Source organism: Corvus hawaiiensis, chromosome 21, assembly GCF_020740725.1.
Source record: "Corvus hawaiiensis isolate bCorHaw1 chromosome 21, bCorHaw1.pri.cur, whole genome shotgun sequence".
Lineage (NCBI taxonomy): Eukaryota > Metazoa > Chordata > Aves > Passeriformes > Corvidae > Corvus > Corvus hawaiiensis.
In genome coordinates, this window is record NC_063233.1 from 5,792,585 (window position 1) to 5,807,182 (window position 14,598).

Here is a 14,598-nt window from a genome sequence, read left to right on the forward strand (position 1 = left end):
AAAGGGAGGAATTAGTATTATTTCCTCCGATACAGGGGAAGTGATCAATTACCCCCAAAAAGCAATGTATTTCTGATTAAAAAAGTTGCAACCCCACAAATACATTAAATGGACCAAAAAAAGGCAGCAAAGATACCAAGTTATTTGTGTTAAATTACTGAGTTTAGTTGTAAATGTCATAGTTGAGAAATACAAATTTCTCACCAAGAGGTACCACCCTCTATCAAGAGAATTAAGGCCTCTCTTATTCTACTGCTATGCAGGAGAAAAATGTGCAAAACCGCTTAAAATGTGTAAATGTAACCATCTTTTTTGTTATTGTTGCTACCTCTGTAATTAAAAAATCAACCAGAATTATGTTTAGCTTCCTGAACTACAGATCTCATATAAGCATTACGTCTAAATCTGTTTTTTAAATAAAATTTCTATTTCAGTCTGACCAATACAGATATTGTGGCTTTTTATTTCAACAAGAATGGAAATAAATTACTTCTTGTGAACAATGTAACCTGTTATCTTGGTTCAAGTATTTTCTGCCATTATTATAGTTACAGATTCTGCACACAATGCAGCAGAAAGCATCCCATTTTCAACCTTTTGTCCATCATTTTCTCTGCACAATCTATAAATAAGGACAACTGAAGATTTCAAAGAAGAACTCACTGCTAGTTGTATATAAATGCATGAAAATTCCACAGTAAAATTTAAAATTTATTTTGAACATATCTGAATCCCTGACTAAGGCCTTTTGGTGAACATAGTCATTGGAATCTTCTGGCACTTTGCTGAAAACAAAAATGCCAAAAGAAAATGGATTACTTGTTTTCCAGAAAGATACCATTTCAGGCCGAGTTGGCTTTTTTTGGGTTGTTTTTTCTTCTTTTTTCCCTGATGTGTTCATTCGCCATCTCCAGACAACTGCTCTTCAAAACCTATTTAAATATGTATGAAAGACTGCTCAAGAGTCACGTACATTTTCGACTGGAGCACGAAGCTGGTTTATAATAAAACAGCTACAAAAAAATCCTGAACAGCCAATATGAACCTGCTGAAAAAAGATACAGCGATAATTGCTTGGTTTTCCTTCAATATCAGGGACAATGGTTGCCCTATTGGCACATATTTATGACCAGCAATGCAGATTTATATCGTTATAACCAGGTAAGGTGCATGCAGGCAACAAATTGAGAAACACTTGACTTGGGTTTATTTTAAATTTAAAAAAAAAAAAAATTAATCAGAGCAGGGACAAATCCTGATTCTTTTACAAAGGAAGCAGTAGACCTTGCTCTACATACAAAGTGACACATGTATGAAAGGAAGAGAGATCGGGAGATTCCTTTGAAATGCCTCCCTGCTTGTCAGCGCTGCTAAGCCACCCCCCCGCCCGGAGACCCCCGGGCCCTGCGGAGCGGGCTCTCCTCCATGCCCCGGCCCCTCCATCGCTTCTTCCTTCTCCTCGCCGCATCTCCTGACCTTGGACAGGGCTGGGCAGCCGCGGGAGCCATTGCTGTGCAATGATTCCCGGCGCCGCGGAGCGCCGGGGGCTGCATCCCCCGGGAATTCTCCCCGGGAAATGCTGGGTGGCACCCCTGAAGGGACGGGCGGGCACGGCGGGGGCTGTTAGCGGCAGGGGATGTTATTTTCCGCCTGTTTGTGCCTCCTCGGGGCGCTGAATGGGATTCCAGCCGCGGGTCGCGCTGGCCAGGGCGGCTGCGGCCGCTCCCTGCCCGCCCGCCCTTCACCCGCGCCGCGCCCCCGCCCTTCGCTCCGCTCCGCTCGCCCAAGGGCCGCGGGAAGACCCTGGGCCCGGCTCTGCGGCTCCCCGCGATAAAGAACCGTCCGGCGGAGCCGCGGAAGGCGAGAGCGAGCGGCGGCCGGAACGCCCGCGGAGGCAGGGCCGGCCTCAGCCTCCCCCGGCGCACCCGCACACCTGTGCCCGGCCGTGCGTGCGGGGCTGGGTGAGCCCGAGCCGGGCGCGGTGAAGGCCGCGCCGCGCCCCTCGCCCGCCCTTCGCCCCATCCCCTCACCGGGTCTGTGGGTGCGCAGGCACCTCCCGCCAGCTCCGCGCCCTCCACCACGGACCGCGCGCACCGCCCGCGCCCGCCCTTTTATAGCGCGGCCGGAGGTGACGTCAGCGCCGCAGAGAGGCCCTGCTCGGTCGGCAGAAAGCGCCGAAGGACTTCGGAAAGAATCGGGAAAGGGGTGAGGGGAGGCCACGCCCACCCGAGCTCCACCGGTGAACAGCGGGGAGCCGGAGAGAGCCGAGTGATTCCGGAAAAAGGCGAGCAATTCCGGAAAGACAGAGGTGTTCGGAGAAACCGAGGGAGAGGGTCCGGAAAGGAACGAGGGGTTTCGGAAGCAACCGAGAGGTTCCGGAAAGAGCCGAGCGGCGGAGCAGGGTGCGGAAGGCGTTTGTGCCCTGCAGGGACCGGCCTCGGGCACCACAAAAATACACGATTTGAGGGGGAATCGGTTAAAATGTCCGCGCAGGGGGGCGACAGAGGGGTCTCTGCCCCCTTCTCCGGAGTCAGGGTCAGTTTGGGTCTTAGAGAGTCGAGGCTCTCTGGCTCAGTTATGGGGACAGGTCACCTGTGCAGCATCCAGCCATGCTCAAAGCAGCAGCTTCGTTAGTTTTACATTATATAGAAATGTATTTTTATATATATATAAAATACACACACACATATATATATAAATTATATACAGAGGTATAGATGTATAGGTAAGAGTGGCTGCTTGAAGCACCGTGTCACCCAGAAGCCTGGCAAGGACACAGCATCAAAAGGCTCCGAATGCCTGTCAAGGGAAAGCTATTTCTGAAAACCCGATGCATAAATTCAAAAGCAAATGAGCCTTTAGCATGAAATCAATGTTTAAAATAGACACATTCTACTCTTAAAAAAATTAAATAATTAGAGATTAGAGGGCTGGAATGCAGCAAGAATGTTATTGGCTCAAAGTGGTGAGTGGGTTTGATGGCTGTGTGAATTAATAACACTTTATTTGAGTGAAGTACTTAACTGGAAGCACAGGCACTTATGGTGACATTGCATCCCTGGGACTGCCTGGAACTCCTCTCCAAGCAGAAGTCTGACTCACACCAACTTCGATGCAATCTCATCCTGAAGGCACAGTATTTTCACATCTGTGATGCTCTCCTTGGTCATATTTGATATAAATATACATGTAAAAACACCATGAATATATGCATATGACCTTATTTGCACTGCATCTTCACAACACCAACTGGCTAACATCTAAACCTGCTAAAATGACAAAAACAAGTAAAACATTCAGCTCAAGCAGCAGATATTACCTCAAACTACATCTAAAAATAAATATTGATTCTCATGAAGCACATACATTATTCATTTAGAAAATCTTATTAGTATTTTTAAAATAGTAGGTATATGGATGGTCTTTACTGAGGCAGAAAAGGATACCTTGTTTTTTATAAAAATATATACTTTTATTTATGCCACAAATGTTAGAAACCCTTAGTAGCTGTCAGCAAAAAAAGAAGAAAAGGATTGTATTTCACAAGTACATCATCAAATTCCTCCTTGAGTTTGGCACAGACAGACAATTGTTTCTAACAGACAGGACCAATTACTGTCTTGCCAAAGTGAATCTCCACCGTAATTATGGATATGCAATATATAATTAAAACATCTCCACTCAGTATTAAAAAACCTTGTACACTTTCAAGTATACTAATGGAAGTTGCATTGCTTCAGAGTTATCTGGCAAAAAGGATACCAGGAGGATATTTCCAATTTCCCAGAACAATCACAAGGTAACAGTAGTCTAAAGAATTCCAGAATCAGTTTACAAAATACATAAACCAAATACAAATTTAACTTAGGTACTAGACCATTTTAAAGCCAACATTAAGGGTTTTACAGGCCTGAATTCCAAAGCACATGTTACAACCTCTTCTCAGAAATCTCAAGAACTACATAGAAAATCAAATTCATATTCTCATATGGCCTCAACTCCACATTCTACAGCTTCAAATCGCTGTGCCTCTACGAAAACAAACCCCAGTCTGGTAAAAATAACATTTTCAACTTGCAACAGTGTATTACCAGGATAATTGACTACCTTGTAGAACTTAAAAGTGAATTTTCTCATCTTCAAGAAAAAACAGTTCAAGGACAGCTCACTGTAAATCCAACAAATTTCCCATCTCCTGTATTCACCAACGAGCTGTGGATTTTCCCGACCACCCCTCTCCAACAGAAAAAAATCATAGATCTTTTATTGCTACAGGAGCTCTTGTTCCCCCACAAACCTTTTGGAGCAGTAAGTCTACCTCCCTTCAACTCAGAGTCCTGCCTTTCAGAGTGAAGTTACATCCAAAGGAGACAAGTGTCAGCGTGGTTCAGCCTTTACTAGCCTCACCATAGTTTTTAGATGATGTTGAGACAAACAAGTCCATCAGCATCATTACAGTTGAATTATAAAAGACAGATGTAAGAAATACAAAAATAAAGTTCTAGCAGTAAGTTTGAGATCGATTACACTGTTAAAAGTTCATAAAGCTGTGAGGTATTTTCACTTCCACAAGCTGAAGAGCACTGTGCAATTTTTCAGTCCAAGAGTCCTTAACCTCCGGAGCCATCAGGACAATGGATTTAAGGCATCTTCCTCGTGTTTAAACATATGAAGGAAAAGTCTTGAATTTTCAGTAATTTATTATAAAAGAACTTATAAAGATCTAATGCAAAGATTAACTTCCAAGTTTAACAAATAAATCTTCTTGAATTAAACGTTAAGGTTGATAGAATATTTTATTCTCATTCTTCTAAACTGTGTCCAGGGGCTCCCCATCCAAGAAAGGTTGATCTGTTGGAACAAGTCCAGAAGAAAGACAGAGTTAATCACAGGGCTGGAGCCCCTCTGCTCCGGAGCCAGGCTGAGAGAGCTGGGGGTGCTCACCTGAAGAAGAGAAAGCTCCAGGGAGAGCTTAGAACCCCTTCCAGTGCCTTAAAGGGGTTCCTGGAGAGTTTGAGAAGGACCTTGGACAAGGGCCTGGAGGGACAGGACAAGCAGGAATGGCTTCCCACTGACAGAGGGCAGGGTTACATGGGCTATTGGGAAGGAATTCTTCCCTGTGAGGGTGGGGAGGCTCTGGCACAGTTTGCCCAGAGAAGCTGTGGCTGCTCCATCCCCGGAAGTGTCCAAGGCCACGCTGGGCCTGGTCTAGTGGAAGGTGTTCCTGCCCATGGCAGGGGTTGGAATGAGATGATCTTTAAGGCCCTTTCCAACCCAAACCACTGTGATTCGATGCACAGAATATATTTTGCCTTTATGTGTAAACAAAAGGCCAGGTCTGAAAGCACTGACATCCAGGGGAAAGGAAATACCGATTTATGTTCTCCAAAAGGAAGGTGTCAGAATGCCCTTTGGTAATGGAATTTCCTCTGCCTGTAGACATTTCTAATGGAGAGAAAGACAAATAATAAAGAGAAATAAACATGTATCTTAATTTGGCATCTCTTCTCAGGAATTCTGATGGCTCTTACCATATATTCAAAGCATTGCTAATAAAATGTACCAGAATTAATTAGAAAATGAAAGTACAACTTCAAAGCTGTCATATTTTAATATCATAGTCTAAGTCAACATTCAGAGAACAATTTAAACAATCAAGTATTTTACAGTTTTGCAAGCTTTATTTAAAATATATGCAGAATGCAATGCTAAACAAGCACTACAGAGAGCAGTTCAAAGTGTCACTTCCCCATATACCTAATCAGGACAAGTGCTAAAAGCAAGCAACTACTGATAAGAAATAGCCGTGACAGAAATGACTCAGCAGAATCCTCCTCAACCTGTACATCTCCTCTCACTGCTCTTCCTTTATAATCAAAATACATTTTCATTGATAAAAATCAGATGTGAGGTAAGAAAGCAGCGAGATGTTTGACATCATAACTATCATTAAGGTAATTCAGTAATTGAAAAGTTACAGAAGATGGGTTAAATCATAGAGAGAGGTCTGAATTATCAGGTGTGCTGCAAGAAGTGCCAGCCTCATTATCCAAATGATGCATATATTCACTGATGGGGAAAAACAAAACCCAAACCAAAATACTTGAAAACTAAATGAACTAAAAAAAACCCCAAAACTGCTTTACCTGCACGAAATTCTTCAAACGTGACAAACAGCCCATCTGGCCAGAGCTGGTCACAGCTTCAATTCTGCAGAAACAACAGCACGTTTAAAAATCTATTTAGAAAGTTGGGTTTGATTCACAAGTGGGTGTGGGGGTGGATGGCAGAGATTGGAAAACATGGATGAGTCATTTAAGAGCAAACACCAACATTCCTAACCCCAGATATCATACCTTGGAATATAGGATTTCTGGATAAAGAACATTGTTTTCCAGAACTGAATCCCATACTGCCTCATCAGAGCATTGCCACACACCTGTGATACAGAAAGGCACGAAGAGCAGGTTACAGAACTGGGTTTCAGGCGTGCATGACAGCTGCAATGAACCTGTTCCATACTAATGACTTAATGCTTTATTCAGACATTTAAAGAAATACCCCTACATTGAACAAGCAAATCTTCTAAATGCTGTTACTGCTACCACAATCACCTTTTTTCCTGTTGACTGTGGTGGCCACTGACATGAATTTTGTTATCCTTCGTTTCACCCCATTCTTCCTCCAGAAATAGTTTTCTTCCCTAACACCATTTGCTGGGGCACACTGTGATCATTTCCCCACTGTGATTACTGCTGTGTGCAATGATTCATCAGCCTTCTCCACACAGGCAGTTTACAGGACAAATGACTGTAAAAGATTCTGACCTCACTACCCCTAACAGAATCCCCACCCCATGGGGTATTTATTTCATTGCCCACTTTCTCATCTGTACTTTTATGGTTCTTTAAAAGCATTTGAAGAGCAGAGAAGCTGCTTGTGTTCAACAGCGTTTGTGTCCCCTGACTTCAGCCTTTAACTTTGGCTCTTATGTAGCACAGGCCTGTATCTTAGGATATAAGATTAATATCCATCAGGCTGAAAAACCTACCCTGTTTTATGAACCAATTTGGCTGGCACAGCCACAGGACCTCCTTGCACTGTACAAACTGCCAAGTGCTTAGAACAGACCTTATGTAAGACCACACAGCTATTTTTAAAATACCAGGAACCTTAAACAGAATCAAATACAACAACAGAAGTTGTGTTTATAAAAACTTAAGTTTTGAAATCATTCAGCTCCAAAGCTGTACTTGCAAGAACGTGGAAATATTCCCATTCCTTTCTGAAGGAATAAGAACAGGTTAAAAAAACCTGCTGTCAATCTCAGCTCAGCAATCCCTTCAGAACCCGAAAGGGATCTAAACTGGTGACATTTAACTACTACCAGTTATCCACACCACTTACTTCCAGGAAATCCAAAAGCAGCATAGCTGTCACATCTGCCAGAGGCTCCAGATTCAACATCTGTGCAAGCCAGCGCCAACCATAGCTCAGACCATGAGGATGTGCCTACAAGGCAAGAAAGAAGCTACTCAGCACTTGCTTTATGACCTGTAAAACACAATTATCAAAACAGACAGTTTTCTGATTTACTTTCTTCTTTATAAAACTTGACATAAAACTTGATCATTGTGAAAACATAAAGGAAGTAGAAGTCCACACCATGAATTACTTGGCATTGCTTTGTTCATCATGGTTATGACCATTTCCCTTCAAACATGTCCTAAGGTAGTTTAAATTCAGCACACCTTAACTACAAAACAAGCTTCTAATACATTTAATAGACTCCTGGGATAGTAACAAGGTTCTAAGTATAATGCCACACACATACTCCTTGTTTGTTTCCATAAGGCCACCGGAGTTGAATGATGGCAGCATAGAGACGAATCATTCCTGACATCCTTTTAAGAAAATGATCTTGTTCTTCCACCTTAGAATCATGAACTTCATATCCAAGCATCCTAAGTATGAGAAAACATTCTACTATTAGTATAGCAAAACACATTCACTTGAGTCCCTGCAGCTCTCAGCTTACTTGAAGTCAACTGTACTGGGAATAGGGATTCTTCAAAACCATGCAAGAATGATTGCAAAGGCTGATCATGACCCTCTGGACTGTATGTTCCACCATCTGGTGAGACACTGGAACAAGTCACAGAGAAGCTGTGGCTCCCCCATACAAGAAAACATTCAAGGACGGGTTAGATGGGGCTCTGAGCAACCTGGTCTAGTGGAAAGTGTCCCTGCCATGGCAGGGGACTGGAACAAGACAGTTTTTACACATTTGTGAATGAACCTCCAGAGTCAATGCCGATGCGCTCAGGGATGGGGAAAAGTGGAGTTCACTCAGAATAGTCTTCACCCTTGCAGGGTTCATGCAGAAAAAGTCCAGTAATAAACTTACCTCTGATATTCTTCCATAGAAGTCCCTTCTTTCCGAGCAGGGTAAAATGGCACAGAATATGGGCACTTTTTGTGCAGATGAGCTAAAAAGATGTCTCCAACTCGAGGATGTAATTCCCAGATTCCTGAGAGCACCACAGCAATTGGGAAAGCTGAATCACGGTGAAAAGATACTTCTCCTTCCCCATGTTTCTGCAGGGTGGAAAAGGAAAGTCAGCCACTACTCCTTCAAGCCATTTTTCAGGCAAAAAAAAAAATCCTCGTTTTTGTAGTTAGCCTTTACTAAAGGATCTGAACATTTCCATGGCTGTGAAGTCAAGGATAGAAAAGCTGATGAAGCCACATGTCCTCAGCTCCCACGGAGGACAACAAACTTTGGCTTAGGATAGAAAAATGGGATTAGCAAACACAGGCCCAAAATGAAGGCTGCACAGATATTCTCAACCCAAACAATCATTTTCAAATGTTAAGAAATCAGTCACAGTTTTACTCCATGGGCTGATTTTTCCAAGCATTTGTTCCTGCAGGGCTAAAAGCTCCAAACAGTCCAAATTTTACAAATAAAGACTAGAGAAAAATACTGCCAACTTCAAAAAACAACTTAAACTATGACACTTCATTTCTTGAGAGGTGCTAACAACAAAGCAGGGACTGAAGTTTGCCTCTTGAGCCTTAGTGTTGCAGTTTTTTGTCCCCCAAATTCTGCCAAGATATAAGGTTTGAGCCTATATACAGTTTTGTGATACAGCCTAAATTAACTATCAAACTATTTTCCACAACACTATACCTACCTAGTTCAAAATATGTAAGATGTAAGCCTGAAAATTAAAAGAGTTTTTCCTACTAGAAGAAATAAAATAAGGAGCGGAAGGGAAGAGAAACTAAGTTCTTTCATTGCATTAATACAGGCAAACTGAACACCCAGTGATTTTGTTCTTCATAGCTGAAAAGACAGTTCAGCATCCAAAAGCATCTCCTAGAGCACTGGCTACCTGTGCCACCCCGAAGAAGAGATTTCCTCACCACAAACTTTTCTGCAAGTTTGTAACAAACAAACTCCAGCCCCTGTGGATGCTGAGTCACTGACACCGTTTGCCCTTCAGTCTGAACAGGCTTCCCAGACAGCAGGTTATTGATCTTGTCAAACACCTCTCTCAGCTTAGAGCCTGCAAATACATAAGGAATGTACGGAGACAGAAGATAAAGGAACAGCAGACAAGTCTTACCCAGACAACATCAAGCTCACAACCACCAGACCCACATCCCAAAGGGCACCTTTGCTCCATCTGATTAACCAAACTTAATCCTGATGAAGAAAGATGCCCCTGAGGGAAGCAACAGGCCTTCAAAACACAAGCAAACAGTTCTGTACAGATAGGCTGTGTGTGGGTCAGCTTTCCGCTGTAGGGAATAATTACAGGAACACTTGATATGCTTGTGCCCTGATAAAATCTTTAAAGCAAAAGGAATTTCAGTGGAATTGAGCTCTTGGTGTTTTCCTGACCTGATATGCTAGAGATCTGGCTCACAGGGATTGTAGCTGCTTTCTGCAAGTTTGTTTTTATCTTCTTCACCTGGAGAACAAACAAACAAACAACTTTAAAATCCTTTCCAAACAAGTATATATCTGTAATAGTTTGGATGAGCAGACTGGTAACAGAGGCGCTAAAACAGAAATTTTTTTTTTTTTTTATGAAAGCTGTCCTATTTATCCTAGAAATTAAGATAATCTCTCTTCAACAGTATTAATAATTTGTTCATACCTCAGTGTTGCCTTTGCAGTTTCCAATTTCACTGAAAGCAGCAACACATTGCTCAGCAGCATCCTGAAGCTGCTGGTACCACTGCATGATACTTTCTTCTGTTTTAACTTGAAGTCCTGTTATTAAAAAAAACCAAAAAGTATGATAATTAAGAAAAACCTAAACCTCTAGTGAGAAAACTCATTTTTTAAAAATGCAAGGCAAAAAAATAAAGAAGATCAAAAAAAAAAGCCTAACCAACCTTCCTTCTGCTGCTTTCCTCCCGACTGCTGTGCAGGGGCAGGAATCTGACTCTTCATTTGCTCTTTTTTCTCTAATTCTTTCTGCTTTTGTTTCTCTTCCTCTTCATCTTTCCTCTTTTTTTCTTCCAGAGCTGCAGCGATTTCCTGCTGCATGCTGGATATCAACCCTCGCATCTCCTGCAGGGCTCGTTCAGTGCTGGCCACATCTGCTTGAGTAGGAAACCCTCTCTGTCGAGAAACGGGAGAGGTAACACAGCATTAACCTTCTGTTCCGGTGTCAGAGGGCCAACAGCAAGAGGAAGGAGCCTTTGAAGAATCTACCTTCAGATAATCTGGGAGCTAACTACATATTTTATTCCCGTCTCCTTTATTTGTACATAACATTGGTCATAATATTTGCAAATATAAGTCCATTACTAAATCTCATCAGATCTTGGACAACAAAAATTCAGAATACACTTGGACAAGTGCAAGTGAACTCCCGTGCAAAGCCCTGACAGCTCCCTCTGCTGAAAGCCAGTTGTGACAAGCTGGAACAAAGGATTAGCCTTATTAGTGGTTTATTTTTCAAGATTTGTATCCTATCCTAGAGAGAAAAAATGTCAAGGAAGCTCAGCTACTGCAGAAAAGCTTATGACGAGAGGAGAATCATAAGATGTTCAGTATTTAACAATTCATGAACCAGTCCATTATCACAGAAGGGAACTTTACAGCACCAAGAGTTTGCAGCAATTTAATTTGAATCTTTCTCCTGTAGAAGTTCTCATGCATTTTTATAAACCATTTTCAAGAGAACAGCTGAAGTGCCAGAGGAAAGAATTCCCCTTTAACAATGGGTACTTTATAGGATGAGTATCTAAAAACGTTGCTGTGCCATGTTATTTAAGGGCCTCATGACAAGCTGCCTCTGAAGACAACTACAGGGAGCTTTATGAAGGAATGACAGCCAAAGTTAACAACTCCAGAGCCTGTACCTCGCTCGTGGTGCGGATGAGCCCTGACACCAGTCCACAGATCTGGTTGCCACGATTGCTGTACGCAGACAGATCGATTCTGGGCAAGTCTTTGTGCCTGTAGTTGGGATCAATCTGCTGGTTCAGCTGCAGCAGTTCCTCCTGGATGGAATAAAGGCGACGCAGTCTCTCCTGGCCCTCTTCCTTCCGCAAACGTTCCAGCTCTTCCTGGCGCTGCCTCTGCTGCTCTGCCTCACGCAATTTTAGGTTCAGTATCTGGGGAGACAAAGACACAAGAGGCATGAAATACTTCAATAACTCCAGTTTTACAGTTCCTTCTTGGTCTGATGACTCCAGCTTTACAGGGCCTTCCTGTTCCTATGACACATGCCTTTACTGCATTTCCACACTGCAGCAGGTGCCCAGGATAGCACCAGAAAATCCATCCTCACTCCAGGGTGTCATGGAAATACAAATAAATCAATTGGTCTTTCCAGTTCCCACCCAGCAGTGATGAAAGACAAAAAGTCTTTTAAGAAAGACAATTCTTAAGAGTCTCAGACCTTTGCTCTATGTCGGTGTTCTTCCTTCAACTTCTCTTGCTGCCCCTGAGCCTCCTTTGAACTACAATACACATAAAGAGAGAAAAACTGTATTTAAGACATACAGGAGACATAACACAAAGCACATACAGTAAGTTATTCTTAAAACAAGCTAAAGGAACTTTAACTATCACAAATATTGTCTTTTTCTAACCACTGAAACCTCAACAATAGCCAGACATCTACTCTGACAGCCATCCACTCTAACAGGATAGCTAATGTAAGACAAGCAGCAGGTGAGATTTCCAACCACAAGTGACTAGCACAGAATTGTCAGGCACAGGAATTATTCCTCACTTTGATTAAATGCTATAAAATTCTAAGGATACCAGAGGTAATCTCACCTCTTCTCCATTACTTCTTGCAACTCTTGGAATTCCTGGTGCCGCTTTAGCTCCCTCAGTTCATCAAAGCGCTTCAGCTGCTCACTGGCCTGGGCATAGGCTGCCCTCACCATCTGCTCCTGCTCCTCCTGCCGCTGTCTCAGCCTCTCCTGCATTACAGAAGGGCCAGAGGCACCAAAAGTGGTCATTGAACAATTTGGACAGAAGAAACACAAACTAAACTGCCCAGCATTTATAATTTGCTGTCCTTGCACTGTTACATCTGACTGTGGAGCTCTCCTACGATTCAGACACCCCCTCAACCATTTTTGCTTACTTTTGCTTTCAGCCTGTGCATCTCCTCGTACATCCGAATGCAGCCTTCGACTTTTGCAACTTTAGATGACAGAACTGCTGGAACAACTTCTTGATTTATTTCCAGGGGACTAAGATGATCGTTTTCCTGCATGGTCAGCATAAAAGCAAAATCAGTGACTAGGCACAGGATCAGCAACTCATGGATGAAAACAGATGAAGCAAGTCTCTGAAACTATTATTTGTGGAGAAACAGACAAAGGAGTCAACAAACACACATTCCTAGAGCAGTTATGTACCCGATAGTGCAACCTCACTATTTTGAGTATCCTCCAGCATATTTATGAGATTGGGATAATTACTTTTCCAATCACTAAAACTGGGAGCAGACATACCAAGAGTCTCAAGGACATTGACAAAGGCCAACTGACACCTAGAAAGCCCAGAAAACCCCTCATGTACAGTCAGGGAAGATGTTACACTGGAAGAAGTCAGGACAGGTTTATACTTTGAGTCATTCTTCAGGACGAATCTTGAGACGTTCTTATAAAGTTTATCACATCTTGCTGCTTCATTAATATCTTTTCCTCACAATACATTTCTTAAGTCTCACTAGAGGCAGAATGATACAAAACTTTGCTGCTCAGTATCACTGTCACGTGGTGAAGTCATCATTGAACAAAACAATGGACATTTCTCTTTCCAGAGACAAACCATGAAATGGCTTAATCAACTTAATTACGTCCACAACTCAACCGCTCATTGCCCAGCTTCCTACTCTTCTGGCTTGTAAAGTAGTCAGAACACATGTAAGTCACTCAAAGACTCCAGAGAACCCAAGGTGGTAACTCATGGACTTTTATAACAGCCCTGACCTTCCTCTGTGACCTTATCCCTCCAAATGGATGAATCCTGTGCTGCTAATCCATAACACAACAGAGCTCCAACTATTTTCCTTAGTTATGATGAAAAATGGAGTTTGCTTTGGGTCTACAGTGAAACACTTTTCTACTAAAGTTTTGTTAATACCAATTTTATCAACAGCTGTTCATGCTACAAAAAATTAAAACTAAGGATGTTTTCCCCATAAATTAACAGAGCACAAACCAGCCTTAATCTGACAATTTATAGCAGCAAGTTAGGACTTTTTTTTTTCTCACAGCTGCTCCATAAACATATGGATTATAATCAGAGAGCTACCTTGGTCTCACTGGGCTCTGTAGATGAAGGTGGTGAAAAGCTCCGGTGGCTGCCAGGCGGGATCTTCTCCGCAGACGCCCGTTTTCGGAGGGGAGTGGATTGTTTGGGCGTTGAAGTTCCGGTGGGTGTGATTTCTTGGGCTAATTGCCCACTAAGGCTGTCCAGCACCCAGCCGCAGTAAGGGGAGAGCTCAACGGGAGCCACACATCCTTCCAAGGCAGCCTTGAGAGAAAACATTCTCCGTGAAAGCCACACAGCCTTAACATTCAATAAAACTTTAACACACCGTGAGCACATCTGCACAGACAGTAGCTGCTTTATCATCGCAGCTCAGTATCCCACTTAACCCTTTTTCTTCTCCCGTCTTTCCAACACTTTTTCCGGACTCTCCTATTTTTGCAGGACATTTCAACCCCCTCGGGCCAGCCCCGCTCCCTGCCCCCGCGCTCCCGAGCCCGGGACCCTGTCTGGGGGTATTTCAAGCCCTGAGTATCACCGAGATGCGCGGTCGGTGTTTCCCAGCGGGCAGGGCCGACTCCCGGGGTGAGCCCTCACCTCATCCTCCTGCCAGCGGCTGCAGTAGCTCAGTCGGCCCTTGCTGGAGAGGCGCAGGGCCTCCAGAGTCTCAAAGCGGAGCTGCCACGACTCCATGGCGACCTTGCCCCAGTCCAGGCGGTCCCTCGCGGCCCCCGGGGTCCCTCACGGCCGGGCCGGGTCCATCCCGCCCCTTCCGGGCCGCAGTGGCCGCATGCGCCTCGTGCCGGGCGGGAGGGGCGGTGCCCGCCCCCTGGCGG

The 14,598-nt window shown here is 43.6% G+C and overlaps 2 protein-coding genes across 10 annotated transcripts in view; both read right to left on the reverse strand.

Annotated features, from left to right (window-relative positions):
* Positions 1 to 2,134, reverse strand: part of SPTAN1 (spectrin alpha, non-erythrocytic 1) — a 46,305-nt gene extending 44,171 nt beyond the window's left edge. For 4 of the 9 annotated variants that reach the window (XM_048325743.1, XM_048325741.1, XM_048325746.1 and 1 more), the window contains exon 1: positions 2,031 to 2,056. The gene's annotated coding sequence lies outside the window, so the exon portion shown is untranslated. Of the gene's footprint in view, positions 1 to 2,030 lie in introns of all 9 variants that reach the window. The other 5 variants (XM_048325748.1, XM_048325745.1, XM_048325747.1 and 2 more) reach the window with 3 other exon arrangements.
* A 1,313-nt stretch (positions 2,135 to 3,447) lies between these two features.
* On the reverse strand, positions 3,448 to 14,554 carry GLE1 (GLE1 RNA export mediator). The gene is made up of 17 exons (XM_048325715.1): positions 14,360 to 14,554; positions 13,805 to 14,026; positions 12,627 to 12,752; positions 12,311 to 12,459; positions 11,928 to 11,988; positions 11,386 to 11,640; positions 10,411 to 10,639; positions 10,170 to 10,285; positions 9,911 to 9,980; positions 9,430 to 9,572; positions 8,408 to 8,598; positions 7,835 to 7,964; positions 7,408 to 7,512; positions 6,357 to 6,439; positions 6,147 to 6,210; positions 5,373 to 5,445; positions 3,448 to 4,851 (listed from the first exon to the last, which is right to left on the reverse strand). The coding sequence occupies exons 1-16, from the start codon at positions 14,453 to 14,455 to the stop codon at positions 5,377 to 5,379; spliced, it is 2,109 nt and encodes a 702-aa protein (XP_048181672.1). The 5' UTR covers positions 14,456 to 14,554; the 3' UTR covers positions 3,448 to 4,851; positions 5,373 to 5,376.
* Positions 14,555 to 14,598: the final 44 nt, after the last annotated feature.

Coding starts and splice junctions, on each gene's coding strand:
- GLE1 (XM_048325715.1), bottom strand. CDS start 14,455: ATGGAGTCGTGGCAGCTCCGCTTTGAGACTCTGGAGGCCCTGCGCCTC. Junction 11,989..12,310: donor CAAGAAGTAATGGAGAAGAG/GTGAGATTACCT, acceptor TGTGTATTGTAG/TTCAAAGGAGGCTCAGGGGC. Junction 9,573..9,910: donor CCAGATCTCTAGCATATCAG/GTCAGGAAAACA, acceptor ATGTATTTGCAG/GCTCTAAGCTGAGAGAGGTG.